The sequence below is a fragment of the Trichechus manatus genome, unplaced genomic scaffold, assembly GCF_000243295.1.
Source record: "Trichechus manatus latirostris isolate Lorelei unplaced genomic scaffold, TriManLat1.0 scaffold00248, whole genome shotgun sequence".
NCBI classification, from domain to species: Eukaryota; Metazoa; Chordata; class Mammalia; order Sirenia; family Trichechidae; genus Trichechus; species Trichechus manatus.
The window spans coordinates 818,434-842,443 of record NW_004444184.1 but is presented as its reverse complement, the minus strand read 5'-3'; the positions used below and the strand labels follow the sequence as shown (position 1 = coordinate 842,443).

Below are 24,010 nucleotides of genomic sequence, written 5' to 3'. Positions count from 1 at the left end.
TGACAACTTCAATCTTTTCTCCGTTTATCATGATGTTGCTTATTGGTCCAGTTGTGAGGATTTTTGTTTTCTTTATGTTGAGGTGTAATCCATACTGAATTAATGTTGAGGTGTAGTCTTTGATCTTCACCAGTAAGTGCTTCAAGTCCTCTTCACTTACAGCAAGCAAAGGGTGTCATCTGCATATTGCAGGTTGCTAATGAGTCTTCCACCAATCTTGATGTCCCGTTTTTCACATAGTCCAGCTTCTTGTATTATTTGTTCAGCATACATATTGAATAAGTAAAGTAAAAGGATATAACCCTGAAGCACACCTTTCCTGATTTTGAACCATGCAGTATCCTCTTGTTCTGTTCTAAAGACTATCTCTTGATCTGTGTACAGGTTCCTCAGGAGCACAATTAAGTGTTCTAGAATTCCCATTCTTCGCAGTGCTATCCATAATTTGTTGTGATCCGCACAGTTGAATGCCTTTGCATAGTCAATAAAACACAGATAAACGCCTTTCTGGTATTCTCTGCTTTTAGCCAAGATCCATATGACATCAGCAATGATATCCCTTGTTCCACATGCTTTACTGAATCCGGCTTGAATTTCTGGCAGTTCTCTGTCAATGTACTACTGCAACCATTTTTGAATTATCTTTAGCAGAATTTTACTTACATGTGATATTAACAATTTGGTTCAATTTTGCATTCTGTTGTATCATTTTTCTTTGGGATGAGCACAACTATGGATTTCTTCTAGTCAATTGGCCAGGTAGTTGTCTTCCAAATTTCTTGGCATAGATGAGTGAGCACCTCCAGCCACATAATTAATCTTGATGAAGAGAAAAAAGCTAAACAGTGATTAAACACCTGGCAGGCCTCTCCACTGAGGACATTAAATGAAAAATTGGGCTGTGCTTTTAAGAGGAAGTATGTACGTTTACGTCCCTGGCAATTCCAACCCACACAGTGGTGTGGTGGAAGAATGGCCTGGTGATCTGCTTCCATAAAGATTATAGCCAAGAAAACCCTATGGAGCAGTTCTACTCTGACATACATGGGGTGGCCATAAATTGAAATTAACTTGAAGGCAACGAGTTTGGGTTTGTTGAATATACATTTACAATAAAATATGTCTTTCTTAGAGCAAAGGGTGTTGTATACTGCAATGGACTACTTTTCTTGGATGTTTTAAATATGGCTGAATATTTTTGTGTAGCACTGGAATTTTTTAAATTAAAAGCATATTATTTTTTAGTAAAATTGATTGCTACCTTTATATTGAATAGCAAAATTTCCACCTTTGTTTCACCATTTGGTCCTTATTACCAAGGTTTGCCACCATAGCCAGGTTATTACTGGCAGCAACTGATCCTCTCCAGAATCTTAATAAGCATCCCATTTGAGTAGGGATGACTAAGCCCCCAAAAGGGATAACTAAGGGAGACTAATGAGTTTATACAAGGGTTTCTTATCCTTAACATTGTTAACAGATCATTCTTGTTGTCTGGGGCTGTCCTAAGAAGCCCTGGTGACACAGTGGTTAAGAACTTGGCTGCTAACTGAAAGGTCAGCAGCTGAAACCCACCAGACGCTCCAGGGGAGAAAGATGGGGCAGTCTGCTTCAGTAAAGATTTACAGGCTTGGAAACCCTATGGAGCAGTTCTACTCTGTCTTATAGGGTCACTATGAGTTGGAATCAACTTCACGGCAAAGGGTTTGGTTTGATTTTGGGTTTGGGCATGTCCTATGCATTGTAGGATATTTAGCAAAATCCCTGGCTTCTATCCACTAGATTCCAGTAGCATCATGTCTCCCCAAGTTATGGTGACAATAAAAAATGTCCCCTGAGGGGAACAAAATTCCCCCTAATTGAGAACCACAGTCTCTGGCTCCACTATTATTTTAGTTCTGTACTTTGTTTATTTTTCTCTGACTTACATTGAAGGTTGTCTGTGTAGGGAAAGAGCAGAAAGCTCCCAGCATCCATTGCATAAAAAGGGTGAGTGTTTGTAGGCCAGCTGGTCTTCTTCTCTGAGGTGAAGGTGAGGAGAGAATATAACCTAAATATTCTAAGCCAGTTGGCATCCTACAATTTTGAGCAAATAGATCCATCTATTTGGATTTTGATGAACTGTTCTGAGAATCCTGGCTAAATGTCTTGTTTTGAAATTGAACGAATATTTAATATAAATCCTTTCTACCAAAAAATTCAACTATATAGCACTGGAGTAGTTATAAAGATTTTTAAAAGTAAACTAAAGGACAGAGAAGCAAACCTAAGAACAGAGCAGATTTGCTGTCATTATTTTTTATTTGTTTGATTTATTAAAATTGATCTTACTGGAATTTTAAATATATACGCATGATAAACATAATGCACATTTATAATGCTGGTATTTGAGGGTACAATTAATAACAATTTATAAGTTAACTTTGCATAAGCTCCTTTATGTAAAGGTCAGTGGACTTTTACTTTATTTAATTTTGGTAAATCACATAAGCTGACCTACAATATATTCAAATCAATGCAATAATGTAATAATTCACATTTGTTTCTTCCCTGGAAATGTTCCTAAACATTTTATTTATTTCTATTTTAATGGATTCCTTCTCTCTTACTTCGTTACACTGGATGCTATTTCTTCTTTACTCCAGAAAAATAGACCCCACCCCCATTTTTCCCATGACTCAGTTCTCTCTCTTTTCTATCCCAAGAACACACTTGTGGGGAAAAAATTTAACTTTACACAAAGGATTTGGACTTTGTCCTTGGTTTCTGAGAGATAAGCTCTAAAACCTTGCAATTTCCTCCAGTGACTGAAGTGTCTTTGATGAAGATTCCAGACCACACCTGAGGGTTTTGGCTCATGTTGGGTGGGCGTTGACTATGCCAGAAAGACCCACAGTGTCATGCAATATTGTTCTTGTGATATGGACCTCCTGATATCAACCTTGTGATATCATGTGGCCTCAGGGGAGCGGAGGCTGGAATTTGAATTACATAAGACCCCCAGTAAAAGCTCTGGACAATGAATTTCCACGGGATTCCTGGTTGGAGAAAGAAATCTGTTCTCAGGAGGGTAATGCAGTCTCTTTGGGACACAGAAGCTCCTTCCCAGACCTCACCCTATGAGTCTCTTCTTTGTGCTGATCCTGATTTATATTCTTTAGAATGAAGCTGTAATCGTAAGTACAGTACTTTCCATGAGTTCTGTGAGTTGTTCTGGTCAAGTATCAAACCTGTGGGAGTAGTGGGAGCCAGTAGGTTAGAAGAGGGTAGAGGGAACCCCTGTATTTGTCGACAGCAGATCAGAAGTGAAGGTGTTGTGTGAATTCCCAAGGTTGCAGCTGGCGTCAATCTGGAGGACTGTGTCCTTTAACTTGTGAGGTTGGCCCAGCCAGGGTGGTAACGGTCAGAGGAAGCAGTGCTGCACGTGCAAAGGTGTCAGAACAGAAGTAGAATAGTTGGAAGCTGTCTTAGGCTGGGTTCTCTAGAGAAGCAAAACCAGTAAGGCCTGTAAATATCTATCTATATAGAGAAATTTATATCAAGGAAATGGCTCACATGGATGTAGAGGCTGGAATGTCCCAAATCTGTGGGTCAGGCTGAAGGCTTCTCCTGATTCACATAGCTGCAGAGGCTGGCAAACCCACGATCTGTAGGTCAGACAGCAGGGCCCTTGCTTGCTAACTGAGAAGACAGACGAATTCTAAGATCTGCAGGCAAGTTGGCAGGTATGCTGCTAGCTGAAATTCCAAGCATTGGAGATCAGACGAACAGGAGCCAGCTGCAGGATCCAGAGCGAGCAAATGCCCGCAAGCCTTACCAGAGTCCACCTATGTTGGATGCAGGCCACACCCCCAAGGAAGCTCCCTTTCAACTGACTGGCTCCTCACAGCAGATCCCATCATGGAGGTGATCACATTATATCAAATCTCATCACAGAAGTGATCACATCATCATACAAGTGCCAAATTACCTCATAACTGCCAAACCACTGAGAATCATAGCCCAGCCAAGTTGACACACAACTTTAATGATCACAGGAACAGAACTCAATTGATTCAATTTGATTGATCTTTACAATGTCCTACCTGTAATTAATGAGTATCTTCTTTATACATTTAGCCAAAGAGTGAAGATTCCTTCATTCTTTATGAATTGCCTCAAAACCCATCTATGGGAATTTCTCTTCAGTTAATTAGAGAAATGTACAAATGAATGAGAAACATGTTTGGTAACCTTCTTCCCCCACCAAAAAAATACTCTTTTACATCAAATGCAGGTACATATATATCTCCCTGTCCTGTTTTATTTCCCTTTATTTAAGATGGTTACACCCAGTACATCAAAACAATCAAAAATATATATTGACAACCATTGAAAGTGCATTTTCTCTTTGTTTACTCCTATTTTAATGTTGTTTTAAAGTATATAGTAGTCTATATGTTAGCCTTTATAATATCTTAAAATGTACGTTATTTATCTTTGATATTTCTAATTGAGATGGGCTCACACTAGAAGCCATTGTAACAAGGGGCAGATAAGCAGTAAGCAAGGTAAGCACAGGCTTACTTGTGCTTCCTTACTAATCTGTAGTGAACAATTTCACATTTTTTCACTACATCAAAAATTCTGCTTCTAGGTATGGCTGGCATCTGTCTCTCTCCCAATGCCACAGCACCTTCCTACAGAATCAAAGCCTCTTTTCAAATTTACAATCCCTGACAAGCAGATGACCCAGTAAGCAAGGTAAGCACAGGCTTACTTGTGCTTACTTACTAATTTCATATGTGAAATTATTCACTACAGATGATCTGGTAAGCAAGGTAAGCAGTGTACTTACCTTGCCTATTGGATAATCCGCCCCTGGCTTGGGATAATGTTTGTATTATAATGTGAAGTTTGGTAGAGTGGGATGTTCATAGGTCATAATTACATTCTATTTGGTTTCCTCATGTTTGAATAGGAGTTTTGATAAGTTACTATTAAGAGAAGTTAAGAAAAATGTTAAGTTAGAGAAGTGGGGAATGAAGGCAAAAGTAATTTTCTTCCTACCTTACATTTTTAGGCTATTTGAGAAAAGTGTTTGACATAAAAAGATGAATGAAGATTAAATAAAAATGGAGCTAAATCTGAAATTTAAAAGGAATATGACCCACATTCTCTATTTGGTTGTCTTTGTATGATCAAAATTGAAAAAGAATATACACTTAAAGTTTTCTAGATGTATAAAGTTCTGTTTGCAAATGTAAAATATCACTATATTCTACTGAAAGGGGAAGGGAAAGACCAGAAATAAACTCTTACACAAAGTCTTATGTCACAGGTTACTATTTTAAACTTATGACATTATTTACCTCATCAGTTACTCGTTATAAGAACTGACATTTTCAGTGTTAATATTTAAGTCAAGTGTTGGCAAAAAGTATTAAAAGACCACATTCTCAAATAAAAGAAGTACAACATAATTAGTATTATTATTTAAGTTTTCTACTGGGTAAGCTTTTTTTCACTTATGTTAAAAGCAAAATGTGCCGAATACTGATTAGTAATTTAGAATATTTGTGGAAAGAATAAAATGAGCAAAGACCACCTGTAAGTCATTAAATTTCAAGAAAATTTAGTAAACATAAGTAAATGTACAACTATGGGAACATACCAACAAGTGGAGTGATGAAATATTTGATTTCCAAATCCAACTTTTAAAATCTAAGATGTTTTAAATTAATTGGTAACAAATGCCAGAAAGACCTTTTTCACTAGCCAACATTCATTCCTTAAACTAAGTTTTAATCAAAACCTCTTACAAATTTACAAAAGCTTGAAGTTTTGTTTAAAATGACCCTTGCCTTCAAGAATTTCATCACATTAACTACTTGGTTATTAATGGCAACAACAGGCTCTATATATTCTGGAGATGGACAGTTTTCTTGGTACAGTGAATGAACACTTCGCAAAGTACTGGTGAACCAAATTATTTCTTGTATGAGCAGTGTTCAAATTTGCACAGCACCCTCTTCTGTGTTCCCACTGAACTTTTTTCACATGTCTATAATGTCCATTACTATGTGATATTGTGATTATCTGTTTAAACACCTCAAACCTCCACTGGACTCTGAGTGTAGCTTCAGGGTAGTAATAGTACAGTACACTCACTCCTCACTTGTCAACATGGTTAGTTTCCAAAGACCAGGTCATTATGCAAAAATTGGCATTATGAGAAAATGGAGGATGATCACATCAGATCACAAAATGGAGGATGACTACATCATTACATAACTGCCAAATTACATCATTACATAACTGCCAAACCACTGAGAATCATGGCCCATCCAAGGTGACAAATAACCTTAATTATCACAGCCAGTGTTACTCTCGCCTTGCTCCTCAGTGTTTGTTACTGACAGACAAACATCGTAAACATGCAAAATAGTCAGATAGTAGATTTTATCACTATTGTTGTAAATGAGAAATATTGTATAACAAGACAGTCGATAAGTGAGGAGTAGCTATACCAGTTCTGAATCCCCAAGGTTTAACACTGTGTGTGGCATAAAATAAAAGCTCAAAATAATTATATTGAATAAGTGAATGAATGCAATAAGTTAAGGAAGTTCAACTACAGAGGCAACCAAGCTTCTTACAAGTTGCAATTAATTGAGAATATAATTTATAGCTTCACCAGACAACTACCAATAGTTATATAAAGCTACAAACATATTTGTAGGCAGTGGTGCTGAAGACAGTAATGCGAAAGATATAAAAATGATATTTTAATGGTCAACAACTGTGTGTTTCTTCTAAATGGAAATTTAATCACCTTTGAGCATCATATTAAATGGTATATTTCTCCTTGGAAATCTTAAGACTTTTATTTTATTTAAAATAAAATTATTTTATATAACTTTTATTTTAAAATAACATTATTTTAAAACAACTTATAATTTAAAAAATCTGAGGGTAGAGTGTCATTAGTGATTGTACTATATTCATAAAAATATGTCCTTGGTCATTTATTTCAAATGTAAAGCCAGTATTAAAAATATATATCCATTTAAGTATTTTAAAAATCCTATGTAAGCTGTAAAATATGTTTAGCTAAAAAGTTAGCAATTTAATTGCCCTATTTTGGTTTGCAGGTGACAAGGAAAGGAGTAAATAGATGGCTGATGTCTCTTCACTGTGGACTTGTACCAAATGGCATTGGATCTTGAGTTTTTGAGGCCTCATCCAAAGTTTTCTAGGCACTAGGAAGGTGGATGTTGGGAAAGAAAATCGCCCAAATGCCTATAATACAGTTCTGTTTGTTAGAGTTCAATTAGCACTCTTCTGTAGTAGTTTAAAGTTCTGAGATCAGGGTACATTTTTTAAAACTGCCATGTCTATATTCTTTAATTTACAGCTGGCATTTTCTTTGTTTAGTATACATTTTAGGGTTTTAGACATGAGTGGTAATGCTAAATGTTTCCCAAGAAATAAAATTGAATTTATGCATCAAATAATGAGGATTCAAACAAGTACATTTTGTTATACGGCTGTACCTCGTTCTCCTTTCTGACACTTCTTTCTTTGCACTGTACACTTTCTTGTCTCACTGGTGGGTGGACACAGGTTGCCCTTTGCTGAAGGATGCTGTACTATTTCTCGGGCTCGTGTCTCAGTCCCTCTTTTGAAGCCGCATGTTTTTCCTTTCTTCGTGCATGGACTCCAAGGACTCCATTCACTGGCCTCACAGTGCACTGGAACAGCAGAAACCACTTTCACTATTGTTAAATAAACAAAACGTTTGCTTCCATCAGTACTTATCCAGATTCCAACAGAAATCCTGCAGATCCAAGTTGGACAAGATGACTTAAAGATAAAACAAAGGGAAAGGGGAAGGCAGGAATAGAATGTTTTCAGTGTTTTAGTACCACACTTATCAGGTAAACTCATTCTTGCATTGGGCTTTCTTTTTATTCTAGACTGAGTTAACCCAGTCACTAATGTAATTACTCACAATTGACCAGTGCTTTACCACTTCCAGAGCATTTTCTAGCTACAACTACTGATTGATCCTGACAAGAACTTGTTTGGAAGATGGTCTAGTTGTTATTATGTGCTAGAGAACTGATTCTCAAACTAACATTCAACAGAATCACCAGGAGGACTTGCTAAAACACAGACTACTGGGCCCAGAGTTTCTGATTCAGTGGTCTGGGTGGGGTTTGGAATTTTTACTTTTAACAATCCAGGTGATGTTGATTTGCAGGTACTGGGAACACATTCTGAGAAGCTCTGGGCCAGAGAACGGTTGAGTAAAAAACTGAATTCAGGTCTTTGGCCTACAACTCACAGCCTTTTCTGTTTTCTACTTCGTGTGCTGTTGGGCACTTAAATACTGTCGTTTGTTACTGGCTGTGGTTTAGGCACATCAGCACGTATTTCAGGTAAACTCTGGGTCAATTTCAGCTGATATGCTGCGCTTAGAGTTAACTTGACAGAATGATTTCTAAGATTAACTTTTCCAGAAACTTTTGTTTTGGTTTTTTGGAGATTGTTTCCTTATTCTGTATTAGTCTCTTCTTTTCAATAATAGCTCTCCTAGGTTTCATAGCAGGAGATTTTTGCACTTCTACACTACAAAGAGAAATACTATAGAATGAACCTACAATGTTAATGTCCAAAAACTATTTCTGGAAATAAATGAAAGCTTTAGAAAAAATGCTGAAGATAACAAAAAAAAGGGTGATTTAAATTATATTCAGGACATTAAATAAACACTATAGAGACTGGGACACTAGTTGGTTAAGAGGTTAGTTAAGAAAACAGATCTACAGTAACTTCTCTATTCCTTTCATCATCTGTATTAAGAACAGTCTTAAAGACTTCAGCTATTCACTGATGGAACAAGTGTCTCAAAAAAGCAATGAACTCCCTGTCCCTGAAGTAGTCATGCAGTGGTTGGTCATTAGTCTGGGATACTGCAAAAGGGATTCCTGAATGGGGAGGAAAATTGAACGGGATGTTACACTACCATTACTCTTTTGCTTTCATTCTTGTTAACTGACTGCATGGCTCCATAGGGAACACAGCAAGGGCATGTCATTTGCTACTCAGTGTTTGGAGCTGGACATCTTCCCTCTGTCACTATTTGAAAAAGGCAAACTCTCCAAGAGGAGCAATGAGATGACAGAATGACAGTACAGAAAGGAAGAAAATATTTAAGGCACAAAGTGGAAGGGATATGCTCTTCTATAAAATTGGGTTCAGTGGACATTTATGGTTAATTTGACCTGTAAACCATGGGGAGTGATATATTGTGGCATAAGCTGTTCATCCTAGCTCTATATCAGGGGAACATTTTCTCTGTTTATGATCTTTCCTCACAATTTAAAATCTGGGTAGGAAACGAGATATAGTGTAAATTTTAGCAAATGGAGAGAACGATTCTTCAGCCTTTTGGATGAGCAGTGGGGAGCTGGAGTCAGGGTACTAATTATAGCACTGAGAATAACTGTCCTTGGGGTCGTCATTTCAGCTTTGCGGGTTCTAATTTCTGCATTTGTTAAAGGAACAAGTGTTACTATTCCTTTGTTATAATGAAGCAGGTCATAAAATACTGAGGCAAGGCCATACGTATAGCAAGTGTAGGGTTTGTAGGCCAGACACCATGTGATAGGAGACATCCCATGAAGCAAGCAACACGAGCCAGCCCTGAACAAAATTTGCTAATGGATACTATTACTGTGGCCTCGGTCATTTAGAGCCAGGTTCAGTAAATGGTCTATAGGCCGCTAACTCCTGTTCCAAAATACATACACTTCCTAAATTTAATTGTGTTAAGAAATAGTCTTTGTCTCAATAATAGTATAAATTAGCACTAAACTTTAAAGGCTAATCTAATGTTGTTGTTGTTGTTAGCTGTTGTCTAGTCAGCCCCTGACTCATGGCTACCCCACATACAATGGAACCAGATCACTGTGATCCATAGAGTTTTTATTGGCTGATTTTTCAGAAGTAGATTGCCAGTCCTTTCTTCCTAAATCTAACAGTACCAAGCACTAAATGTACTGTCTGATAGAAATGCATGAATGCATTTCAGATAAATCACCTTTCAAGGAAACTGAATGCTACACCTTAAACAACTAAGAAAATATAAACATGTGTCCCTTTTCCTGGGCAGAGAAATAGCACAAGCTTTCTGCAACTCATCCTGAATTTCTGTTTTTGAATATTCCACAGAAGTGTTTCCTATTTTTTTTTTCCACTGTTTGAAACTTATTACTTCTAATCATTAGCCCTTAGGACCTATAAAGAGACAAACTCGAAATGCTTTCTCATGTACCTTTTTCCCTATTTCTAAGTTGTTTTTCTGTGTTTTTATTGACTAAAGAAAAAAGACATAACCATAATAAGCCATGTGCTGTTTCAGAACTGTTGTTTTTCAGATGCTTCTGAAATTACCTTTAAAATATCATCCATTTATTTCATTCTACCTTAGAGCTCTGTTTAGAAATAAGATTCCATGGTGGGACCTGAGATGGTTAAACTACAACTTTAGTGTTATTACTCCAGCACTTTAGATTCTAATGGATCTGTACTGTGGGACCCATCTTGTACTGAATCAGGAGAGCGTTTGTGTGCAAATGCCAACTTCAGCACAGCCTCAAAGGCTCTTGTAGTTTTTGCCTAGGGGATTTTGAGATTCAGTATTCTGTTTTCCCATTTAGGTTGGCATCTGCTCCCCAAGTGTTCATCAAACCCATCACTGTAGTAGCTGCACAACATTTAAAAGGGGGAAAATACAGCTTGACAGTGATCCCTTATTTAGACAGACAGCTTGTCTGAGGAACCTCCCCTCCAAGAAACTCAACCTGCAATTAATCAGACCCTGAAACTGTCTCATTCTGTCAGTTTGAGTAAATCCAAAATCCTTTCTTTCTTGTTTCTGAGTACCTGTGCAACCAGAACATTTCAGCAAGGCAATGGGAGAGAAAACAGTGACATTTTAACTACATTAACTCCAGTTCTCTAGGTCTTTGACCCATCTACTGAGCATTAATGGGATGTATCACAGAATACATTTGTCTCCCTTGGAAAAAAACTTTGGTCACTGGTTAAGATTAAACCTCAGCATTTTGTGATGAAACTCTTGCCCTAAGGTAGAGATTTAGTTGAAGATCAAGTATAAAAGAAAAATATATAAATATAAACAGAAAAGGAAATAAATTGTCTATTATAAGTAAAACTTCATGAAATAATGATAAAAAATAAATCTATAATGATCTAAATAGTTGAAACAATTATCAATAGTCCCCTAAAAATAATGGAGCATCCACTGGATATTGAATTGCACTGTGATACATGCTGGGTGAGGTGATAGGAACACAATTACATGGTATCTTTGTAAAGAAGGATGGAGAGGACCTCTTAGAGAAGGTTCCTCAGGTTCTTGTGAAATAGGACTTGGAGAGGCACCTTCATGGAGACTGAATTACTATCTGAGGTGTTCATCAACCATCCTAAATCTCAGAGTTCCTCCTCACCGATACTGACGCACTCCATGGTGTGGTTGTTGGCTTCCAACCCTTCTGGGCAATTGTCAAGGCACTTTCCAAGGTGTAAGTAAAATCCACTTTTACACTTTGTGCAGAAATTTTTGTTGAAACAGGTATCACAGTCAGCTTTGCATTCTAAAAGAGAAGAAAGAAAAGGGAACCATGTTTCCATTATCTTCATTTAACTATTGCTGATCTAGTTTTGCAGGCTTCCAACACAGACATTTGCACCTTCCATGTGAAACACTTTAGGTTCAAAATTATTTTGCTAAACTGAATTAAGGATTCTTCCACAGTTATTCAGTTGATATACATCAGTCAATGATTCCAAAAGCATTGGACTGGTTGCGTTCTTTTTTGTTTTGTTTTTGGCAATAAATCTACTGTCAAGAAGGTTTATAGGAGCTAGTATCTATTTACATTAACAGATTATGAAAATGTTTCATAATTTTAATAAAATGTACTGGGATATTTCCGTTGTGCTGTTCTTAACATCTATTCATTCATCCAACAAATATTTGATTGCCCACTATGTGCCAGGCGCTATTTTAGGCACTGGTTGACAGCAGTACAAAAGAGACATATAGTCCAGACTTCACAAAGCTTATATTGTAGGAAGAGAGATGCAATAACTAATAGCTATAGTTGACCCTTATATGGTGTTTACTATAAGTTAGGTACTGCTACAAGTGTTTTACTATACATTAGGTCATTTGAACCTTACAATAATCCGATGAGGTAGTCTCTATTATTATTCCCACTTTATAGATAAGGAAACTGAGGGTCAGAAAGGTTATGCAAAGTAGCCTAAGATCATAGACCAGACTGGATTTGAAACCAGGAAGTTTGTTCAGAGTAATAAGTGCTCTGGGGAACAGGAGGTCAGGGTAGGTACAAAGAGAGATAGAGAATGACTGATAAGGGGAAGAGGTTGATTATTTTGGATGAGATCGTTAGGGAATGCCTCTCTGGGGAGGTAACATATGAGCAGAATCCTGAATGAAATGAGAGAGCCAGTCATGCAAAGGTGTGGAGTAAAATCTTTCCAAACAACTGGAACAGCAAGTGTGGAATGGTAAGTGGGGAACAGTAATTTACAAAGTCTTGAGATGGAAAAATCTTACAAGACAAGTATGGCTGTTGCAAAGTAGGTGATGATGAGTTACAGAAGATGAGTTTTGACAGGCAGGCAGGGTCACATACGGTGTTTGGATAGGGGAATGATGTTTTAATTTACAGCTTTGAAAGGTGAGTGCAGTGTGGAGAAGAGACTTTCAGGGTCCAGGTGAGAGATGATATGAGGCTGTTTAGACTAGAGGGGAAACTGGGGACTCTAAGACTGGTTGTCAAACGACAAAACTGATGGATTGAATATGGGGGAGTGAGAACAAGAAAAGGATAGGTTACTCCTAGGTTCTTCACTTGAAAACTAAAAAAATATTGGTGCCATATACTGAGATAGGGAAAACAGTTGAGTAGATAACCTGATCTAAAAATACTCAAGGTAACATGAAGCCTTTGGTGCTTACATAACTAAACAATATTTTATATATATATATATATATATATATATATATGTTAACCAACATATCTCATTCATAAATATAATTAAATGTTATAGTGAGAATAAAATATACTTCCTATTTATCTTATTTGGCTGATGATTCTATTCTTTTGTGTTAAATAAGCATACTTGCATTTTGTCTTCTATGAGGACAAAAACCAAATCAGAATGATGCATTTTTTAAACAGTGGACTAATAAAATTTAATAAAAATAAGGTTTTCTTCTTGTTTCATTGTGTTTATTCCAATCTCTGTTTCAGTGTCATATTTTGGGCAAATATGGCCTTATTTTATCTTTAAAATGCTAAAATTTAGACTCCATAATGCACCAGTCTAGATAAATTTGTAGTAAATAAAAGGAAAATAATTGAACGCTAGATTTATCTATGCGCTTAATATCTTTTTTCTAAAGAAGAGTTGGAAATACTCAAGAAGAAATGCTGTCACTCTACAAGCTCTTACTTTGTGAAATATTTTAGATTGTCATCGGAGAAATTAAACTAGAAAATTGAAGTAAAAACATGTTACTTTACTTCATTTGATTACTTTAAACTTTGAAATGCAATTGTTAAGAATAAAATTGATTTTCTTTTTGTGATAATCATATTCATTTACATATTAATCTTCTCTCTCATATTTCAGTATTTTTTCCACCAAAGATTTGAAATCGAGGCATGAAAATGCTAATGCTTTTATTTGTAAACATGCTCCAAAAACCATTTACCTGAAAAATCTCACCTGAAAAAATCACAAAAGAATGGACTTTAAAATCTGGCTATCAGTTTAAGATCAAACTAAAAATATAATCTGAAATATATAGATTTTTGGTTTGGGGAAATTTTAAAATTTCAATAAAATCTGTAAGTTAATGGATAGTATTTTATTTAAGACTGGAAGTTTAGGATTTTCAGAAATGTGGAGATAATTCTCATTCTATCTCATTATTTTTATCATTTGTATTTTTAATAAAGCAGCTAATGGGGCACCTTCTTACTCTCCATTCCTGTTGTAAATGGTGATATTCAGTGTGGCAAGAGAGAACTCTTACTCTGGAGATGACGAAATGAAGAGCATAGTTTATCTACTCTGTGAGAATAAGAGACTCACTAGGAAGTGTCATAGGCTGTCTATCCAAAAATCATCTCTGGTCTACATATTACCAAGCTAAGAAGAAAAAAACTGTCACTTATTTGAATTCGGGACAGAGATTAAGGAGAAACAAATGGAATAATTTTTTTATTGATAAATAGATACTTCAGTTGCTTTATTGAAATCCTTCTTAAAGCCAAAATGGCTGAAATGATTCTTCAAGTCTTTAAATACTTGGGTTGTTGAGATGGTAATGAGAATTAAGAGGGAATTGATCCTTGCAGTACTTTTTTGTAGATTAAATGAGTAATAATCATGTTCTTAAGTTTTGATTTTACAATTAAAAAAAAAACTTAGGTTTTTTTTTTTTTTTTAAGTAGCACAAATATTCTTTCCCTGAGGGCTTTCTAAGGATTGTTTAACATAAATATCAGGTAAACTTTATTATTTACTTGATAAGAATATCACAAATATGTTAGAAGCCCTTCTAACATGGAGAAGTTCACAAAGATGAGATAAAACCATAATTTTGTGTAGGCACTTACTTGTACACTTATTTATATCTGGATATCGAGTTCCATAATATCCACTTGGGCATGAAGAGAGACACACTCCAATCTGCTTCATGCCAATTCTTTCCAGAACAAAAAATAGTCTGGGCTTACATGACAAACATCCATTGTAATCTGAACATGTTGCACAGCCTCCTTGGCAGCCTTGACTGACGTTAGGATGCACTGGGGAGACAAGTGTAAAAAGACGCAAAGTGAAATCATAGATATAGACATGAAATAGCATTCTTTGGGCAGGATATACATTTTTCTTTCATTAGCTTTCAATTTGGTGGTAATGGGTAGATGAGGTGGGATTTTCCCCCCCCTCTATTCTGTGATGTAGTATTTCTTTTTAATACATACACTGTTTTTAACTTCAAAGTTCTTAAAATTTGATCTTTTGAAAAAAGAATAAATTCCTCAAACTACTTATAGATTATATCACACATACACACACATATCACTAACCCTAAGGGCCGCTGAGTCAGAATGGACTCAATAGCAATGGGATATATATATGTATATATATATATATATATATATATATATAGTGAAAATATAATCATTGAACTAGCACACTGGGAGACCGAGGACTGGGTAATTTTGTGCTCATTTATACATTTATATGGTGGATGATAAGCACATGTCTCTAATTTCTTCAGTAAAGATGACAATGCACACAGGGATTTAGCTTGAATAAGGAAACTAAGTTCTAGGATAATTTTTTTTTAATTATGGTCTATTAGAAAACACATTTTTATTCTGATTCAGTGCAAACTGATCCCTGATGTAGGTATTCTGTCCCACCCAGTACTTTCTTGAAATATTCGTTTTCACATGAGTTTAATATTTATCAATTAAAACCTGATATAATAGTGAAAATGTGATATTTATCTTATCAGTCTTTCCATATGGGTCATATGTGAGTGCTTATAATAACTTATGTTCAGTGTTTATCTTATACTTTTTTGTACCATCATCTCTCACTTACATGGCTGAAAGATGTACTTCAGCTCACCCTAAGGACTACTGCTACTCCTATTCCCAAGAATTTCAAGGTTTCAAAGAGTCACTGATGAATTACATGTGACTGTTTACTAGCAAGTCTGGACAAATAAACACAAACATTTGGGAGATTTATGTTTAATTGATATCTTCACAACTTTAAACCTGCTTAAGCCTATCAGTCATCAACTTCCTGTGTGTGAGCTGGTGGAGAACTTCTGAATAAGATGCATCTCTCATGCAGCTGGTGTTTGGGATGATTTCTTCCCTCAATGTACTCTCTATACAAATGCGATATTAATAGGCTTATTGTTCTTTCAGGAATCCATAAGGGAAGCATTATGACCCTTTGAGAAGCAAAGGTTGATGCGCAGGAGCCTGAAAGCATCTTAGAGTATTTCTGACTTGTTTTTTTAGTAGTGGAAGGGATAGCCTCTTATGGACCTCATCATTATTAAATCTGTCTACACAGTGATATTTGGTTATTACTAAGTTCTTTACCACAAAAACAAATCCCACCAAGTTTAGTTAGAAGGGGCACCCATAAGACCAAACAGCCTTACCACAGTGGTGTGTGGGTTAGCTAGAGAAGAGGTCATTCAGTTGACCAGCATCCTCTGCCTGGAGAAAACCATCCCTGAATCAGCCACAGGAACCACAAGCAGCTCATTCTCATTCCAAGATGTTTTGTAAATAAACTGAGGAAATATGTGGGGGAAGGGAAGCCTGTTTTTCCTGTACATGCTCCTCTGTGGGGTGGGGTGGTCATATAAAGTGGCACAGGAGGTTTAGACATTATAGGACCTGGGGGACTTGTAAGTAAAAACTGCTTTCCAAGTAACAGGGTCATTTTTCATGCCAGTAACTTGGCTTTGGTGACTTACAGAAAATGTATATGTATTTTAAGTGGAAAATATCCTAAAAATGAAAGAGAAAAGACAGCACATATGTTTAGAAACTAACTGACCCATTTCAAGAAGTCAGAGGTGTAGGTAACAACCTGTAAAAAAATTTTATAAGAATTGTCTATTGAAAAGTAGACCTCAATTTGAAAGCAAATTTCTGTAAGCTCAGGGCACTAAGTGAGTCTTAGTTTAAGGAAGATGAAAGCAGGCTGGTCCATATCCAGTCTATCCCTATCTCAAAATGTGGCTGCTAAAAGGAAACACAATTGTAATTTTAACCACCCTAAAGTTTTGTCAAATATGATATGACTTCAAATCGAGCAGTTATGAAAATAAACACGATTCATGTTCAGAGCCCCAAAACCTGGCATGTCTTAAAATAAATTTTATTAAAAATTGGGCTTGGAATATTTGGAAACTTCTCTAGGAGAGAGTTCCCTATGGCTCCCACAATCGGTAATTGCTTTCACTGGACTTATGAGACGTCCCACAATCGGTAATTGCTTTCTCTGGACTTATGAGATGTAATGACGTACCTTGCTCAATTTCCTTTTCCACTAAAATTTTTACCGATGAAACGGAGCAGGTCAGCTCACACATTTTGCTATATTCATTCTTTTTTGCTTTTTTTTTTTCCTCATTTTGTCTTTATAGGCAAAGATTTTGTTAAAAAAAAGAACAGATTTTTGAAAAAGCTAGGAAGACATTATTGTCCTAACTTGTAATGAAAATTTATTTGGTATTTTTTCCTTTAATTAAGGAATTTTGAATTTGGACGTGTACAAATGATGACAAACTTTGTCTTTAAAAGATCAATGCTATGCTGTGGAAAGTAAGGGAAATTGAAACTATGAAGGTCAGATTATATGATTTTAGAATTGTTTTGTGTTTGAGTAGTGTAGTGATTGCTTTCTTGAATGCTGGATATGGATCACTCAAATTATACAGCCAGTATTACACAGCTAGATACAAATTTCCCACACTTCATCTTAAGGCAAGAGCTTTTACTTTTTATGTGGAAATCACAGAAAACTTCGGTCTGGATTGACTGTAACAACCTTTGCAGCTCTAAAATCTTATGTTTCTAAGACAGAAGATAGAATGTTACTTTGTCATGCTTTTTTCTTTTTCCCATTCTAATATTCACAATTCATTTTGCATTTCTGAATCTTTTTTTCCAAACAATTCTTTTCTACTATCATTTTATAGGAGCCTTGGAGGAAGGGATGGTGGTGGGGAGATAGAGGAGGCTTCATAGAATAACTAACCTTTGAATTTAATCTTAGAAAATGAACTGGAGTTTATCAATACATAGTGGTAATGGTGGGGCTAGTGGAGGGAATTCCAGCAAGTACTCAAATTAAGAAAGAGACTGTCATGAGTTCTATGTGACTAGTGCATAAAACCCATTGCCACTGAGTTGATTCCAACTCATAGCAACCTTATAGGACAGAGTAGAACTGCCCCATGGGGTTTCCAAGGCTATAATCTTTATGGAAGCAGACTGCAACTTCTTTCTCCCACAGAGCCGCTGGTGGGTTCGAACTGCCAACCTTTTGGTTAGCAGCCAAGCACTTAACCACTGTGCCATCAGGGCTCCGACTGGTGCATAAGTAGTGGTTAATGGAGATATGAGGAATACCAGGAAAACTGGGAGCATAGGGGATGGTCTAGATTATAGAACCTTTTGTGGGTTGTGTCAAGGAAATTATTCTGTAGATATGGGGACAGGGGTTTCAGTCTGGGAAGTAATATGATCAGATTTGTATTAGAAACAAAATTTCCATGGCAGCAGTGAAGGCATGGAAACTAGAAGAAGGCTAATGCAGTTGTCAGGGCAAGAGACTGATGATGGCTTAAAACATGGCAGAGGCAGTATAATGTGGTGAGGAAGGGATGCACATTCGAAGGCTATTTAGGACGTGGTATTAATCAAATGTGGTGACCAATGGAATGTGGAGTGAGTGAGAAAGATGATTTGAGGGGTATCGGTAGTTCCAGTAGGTTGATATAGAGGGTGGGAGTTCCATAGGGAGGAAAAGATCGCAGTTGGAGGGTGGGGCAAGGTGTATAGAATAAAGAAATTTGAAAAAATAAACATGACTTGGGATCATTAATTTTGCAGATTCTGTAAAATATCCAGAAAGTGATGCTTAGTTGATAGAAGTGAAGATTGGGGCAGGGGCTGGAGATGCACGTGTGAGTCTCTGGTGATGGCTACTTAATTAGAGAAGACAACTTGAAGAGGGGAGGTGCTGAGGAATGCCAGAAAAGAGAAACATAGTCCAAAATAAGGGATATTTGGCAAGATTCAAGATGTTTATCAGGTGATTTTAACAATAATTTGTATTTCTATACCATTTTTATTTCCAAAGCATGTATTTCATGCAATGCTAAGTTAACTGTGGTAACTGCCCTAGGAAGTAAGTAAGGTTAGAGGCTATTATAATTACTTATTTTGAAGCCCCAAACTACGACTCAATGAAATGCTGTAAACTACTGGACAAGTAGTAAGTTTAGATCAAGAGTTAGAATTTAGATCTTTAGTATCTGGTACAGATCTTGTTTTATATAAGTAAACTTTAAATGTGTAACAGGAATAGATATGAGCAGAAAAATGGGCAGAATTCATGGTAACTTTAAATTTGGAACTTCTGATTACAAACATGTCACATGCACAGAAAAAATAGTGTGTATTTCACTACAATTGAGAAACAGGGAAGGACCTTTTCTTAACTTGTTTATGAAGGTTAAGTATATGAAAACAGTATATATTAATGTATAACTTAAACCAATTTGCTATGTCTGACTGTTGACACTACCTGAATAACTGACTCCCATTTCTCTAGCTATTACACAAGCCTTCCTACTATCTTTCTATTTGATAAACCTTAACTTAGGATGCATAACTGATGCAATGGTTTTTAAGGTATTATTGTCATTAGAGTTAATTCAACTTCTTTGATAAACCAGCCAGAACGCATTTTTTTTTTCAAATTGTGCTTTAGGTGAAAGTTTACAGCTCAAGTTAATTTCTCATATAAAAATGTATACACATATTGTTATGTGACACTAATTGCAATCCCTATAATGTTACAGCACACTCCCCATTTCCACCCTGCGTTTCCCATGTCCATTCAACCAGCTGCTATCCCTTTCTGCCTTCTCATCCCACCTCAGGACAGGACTGCCCATTTAGTCTCGTGTATCTATGTGAACTAAAAACCACTCTTCACGAGTATTATTTTATGTTTTATAGTCCAGTCTAATCTTTGTCTGAAAGGTTGGCTTCAGGAATGGTGTTAGTTCTGGGTTAACAGTGTCCGGGAGCCATGGCTTCTGGGGTTGCTCCAGTCTCAGTCAGATCATTAAGTCTGGTCTTTTTACATGAATTTGAGTTCTGCAACACACTTATCTCCTGCTCCATCAGAGACTCTCTGTTGTGTTCCCTGTCAGGGTGGTCATTGATGGTAGCTGGGCACCATCTAGTTCTTCTGGTCTCAGGCTGATGGAGTCTCTGGTTTATGTGGACTTTTCTGTCTCTAGGGCTAATATTTTCCTTGTGTCTTTGGTGTTCTTCATTCTCCTTTACTCCAGATGGGTTGGAACCAATTGATGCATCTTAGATGGCTGCTCACAAGCTTTTAAGACCTCAGATGCCACTTACCAAAGTGGGATGCAGAACATTTTCTTAATAAACTTTGTTATGCCAATTGACCTAGATGTTCACCAAAACCATGGTGCCCAGACCCCCACCCCTGCTACTCTGTCCCTTGAAGTGTTTGGTTGTGTTTAGGAAACTTCTGAGCTTTTGGTATAGTCCAGTTGTGCTGACTTCCCCTGTATTGTGTGTTGTCGTTTCCTTCACCTAAGATAATTCTTATCTACCATCTAGTTAGTGAATTCCCCTCTCCTTCCCTCCCTACCCTCGTAACCATCAAAAAATGTTTTCTTCTGTGTTGAAACCTTTTCTTGAGTTCTTATAATAGTGGTCTCGTACAATATTTGTCCTTTTGCAACTGACTAATTTCACTCAGCATAATGCCTTCCAGATTCATCCATGTTATGAGATGTTTTGTGGATTCATCCCTGTTCTTTATCATTGTGTAGTATTCCATTGTGTGAATATACCATAATTTGTTTATCCATTCGTCTGTTGTTGGGCACCTAGATTGTTTCCATCTTTTTGCTATTGTGAACAGTGCTGCAATGAACATGGTTTTGCACATATGTATTCATGTGATGACTCTTATTTCTCTAGGATATATTCCAAGAAGTGAGATTGCTGGATTGTATGGTACTTCTATTTCTAGCTTTTTAAGGAAGTGCCAAATAAATTTCCAAAGTGGTTGTACCATTTTACATTCCCACCAGCAGTCAGAACACAGTTTTAAAAAATAACCTGTTGCCTTCTAGTCGATTCCAACTCATGGTGACCCCATGTGCTGCAGAGTAGAACTGTGCTCCATAGGGATATCAAGGCTGTGACCTTTCAGAAGCAGATTGCCAAGTAAATTAGCATTTGGCAAATACAAAACCTTCGGCTATTTATTTTTAATATTTATCACACGCCAAATTGATTGCAGTATTGGAACCTAAGTTCTGTTTCTGTAACAACTTAAGTGCAAGCTTCAAAAGTTTGCTTTAATTTAATCTTCTTCTAAAACTCAGCTGCAAATGTACTATGTCTATTCTAAGTTGCTATGTGGAAAAAATCCATGATTGCATGCTTCCAATTACCTCTGAGGGTCATTTATTTGTGGTTAAAGAGTTTCCAGAAATACAAGATATAGTAGACTGTAGGTTTAGAAAACAGATCTAAGTTAAAAGGAAGTATCAAGTATATAAAGTAACTTAATGATTATATAATTTATATAATTAAAAATCAATGAATTCACCAATTCAGTAAAAATTATTTTCAACCAATGAAATATATACAGACTTTCCCTAAAGTATTATTGTCTTCACAACATTTACTTCCTTCTCTATGCAGTGGCCTTAAGAGACAGGGTAGAGAGAAGAGAAGAATGGAATTCCATAATCAAAGTTATTTTTACATCTGTCTTTTCCCCCCATGTCCTCTATTTTTATAAGGATGTTTACATTGACTGTAAACATCTTGAGGGCAGAGGTCTGGTTGGCCTTGATCATTTCTTCATCCCACCCCCAAAACAGGGCAGGTATTATGGGTTGAATTGTATACCCAAAAAAGATATATTTGAGACTTATCCTGTACCTATGAATGCAACCTTATTTGCAAATAGAATCTTTGTAGATGTAATCAAGCTAAAATGAGGTCGTACTGGATTAGGGTGGGCCCTAATACAAGGGCTAGGGAAATTGGACACAGAGACAGAAATACAGGGGAGAACGTCATGTGAAGATGGAGACAGAGATCAGAGTTATGTAGCCCCAAGCCAAGGAACATCAAGGATTGCTGGCAACCATCAGAAGCTAGGGAGAGGAAAGGAAGGTTTCTTTCCTAGAGCTTTCCGAGGAAGCGTGGCCCTGCTGAAACTTTTATTATGGACTTCTAGCCTCCAGAACTGCCCTAGGAAACTAATCTATCCAGGTACTTACTGAATAGTTGCTCAATAAAGAGCTGATTATCGATGAATGAACCAGTACCAGTTGCCATCCAGTCGATGCCGACTCATGGCGACCTTCTGTGTGTCAGAGTAGAACTGTGCTCCATAGGGTTTTTCAATGGCTGATTTTTCTGAAGTAGTTCACCAAGCCTTTTTTCAGAGGCACCTCTGGGTGGACTCAAACCTCCAACCTTTCAGTTAGCAGCTGACAGTGTTAACCATTTACACCACCCAGGGATTCCACTGAATGAATAAAGACAATAAATATAAAAGAAATTCTATTTATTTGTGTTATTTTAAAATAATAAAGGTGTTAAAGTAGTAAGCATTTAACAGAAAGTGCCTATAATAATTACTTTTTATTGGGCTGTGCCTATGAGCATCTAGTAAAGAAATCAGGTTCCAAATCACATACACTTTGAGAATGCTTAAATTATGAAATAAATCATTCAAAATAAAATCATGAAAGCTATTTACTTCAGTAATCCATTCACCTATAGGAAACAAGCTTATTTCTTGCCTAAGTTAAGACAATAATTTTCTATTGTATCTTGGGATTTCATTGTTACAGAGTCATATTTAGAGTACTGTTATGGTCACTGAAAATTAAGAGATTTTATAGTTCCTCTGGAATGCTTGGCAATGCTCCCTTTAAGAAAAAAAATTTATGTTAAAATTTGAATTACTTGGCAGTCTCCTTCAAATTCTGTTGACTTGACCCAAGAAAATACTGAGTCAATATTTCTTATTATGAAAAGCAGAACTGACACTGGCTATGTCTCCACAGTCATTTAGGTAATTTTGGGGAGTCAGGTATAGAAAGAAAAATATGTACAAAAGTTTTTTTTTGAATGAACAGGATTACTTATTGGGATATAACACCCCTTTACATTCTCAAACAATGATATCTGGGTGAATAGAGGTCTGTTCATAGTACTTCATTATTATTCTTGATTAATAATAATTTGTTGAAAGAGCCAAATGTTTACATATACAAGTACATATAGATCTTGCTTTTGTTGAAATATTGGTTATTATCTGATGGTTTTAATGTTTCAATATGCCAATATTTTAATCATGAAATAGATTAAAATTTTACCTATGCTCTTTAAATATGTGTGTGCACACGTATGTATTCTGTTTTTTTTTTTTAATCGAAGTCAATAGCACAGACATTACTTGACCTGTAGGGTTTAGGATAATAAATCGAGTCTGCTGTGTCTTCTGTGCCACTGAATCAACTTCAAATGCTCTGAAAGTTGGTGCCCACACTGATGGGTTCACAAAATTCCTGACAGAGGAATGCATTTACCAGCTGCTGAATGCAGCCCAGTTAGTAATCCACCATGATTATGTGGGGAAACATACTGTTTTTAATGGAAACTATTTCCTCGTGAACTTGGAAAATCTTTCTTTTTCTCTTACTGAATAATAATTTCCTGAAGGGAGTCTAATATTTATATTCTATAAATACTTTAAAATAAAACCACAGCAATAAAACAGACCTAACATTCAGTAGCAATTAGCTAGACTTTCCACTAAAATCAAGCCAGCTCAAAATATTAAGAAAAAGGCTAGCAAATGATGGCAGCTGTAGAATTCCTGAAATCCAAGATATGATGAATATTTGGTAGCTAGATAGTGGTTAAAATGATCAACTGCTAACTCTGAAAGATCAGCAGGTCGAAACCACCAGCAGCTCCACGGGAGAAAGATGTGGCAGTTTACTTCCCGTAGAGATTTACAGCCTTGGAAACCGTATGGGGCGGCT

The 24,010-nt window shown here is 36.4% G+C and overlaps 1 protein-coding gene across 1 annotated transcript in view; it reads right to left on the bottom strand.

The window, feature by feature from the left end:
- RSPO3 (R-spondin 3) overlaps positions 1–24,010 on the bottom strand; it is a 92,853-nt gene that overhangs the window by 46,174 nt on the left and 22,669 nt on the right. Inside the window, exons 2-4 of the mRNA XM_004389465.2 lie at positions 14,733–14,924; positions 11,523–11,669; positions 7,536–7,733 (exon numbers count right to left, since the gene is read on the bottom strand). Of these exons, the coding sequence (XP_004389522.1) occupies positions 7,536–7,733; positions 11,523–11,669; positions 14,733–14,924 (537 nt within the window). The remainder of the gene's footprint in view (positions 1–7,535; positions 7,734–11,522; positions 11,670–14,732; positions 14,925–24,010) is intronic.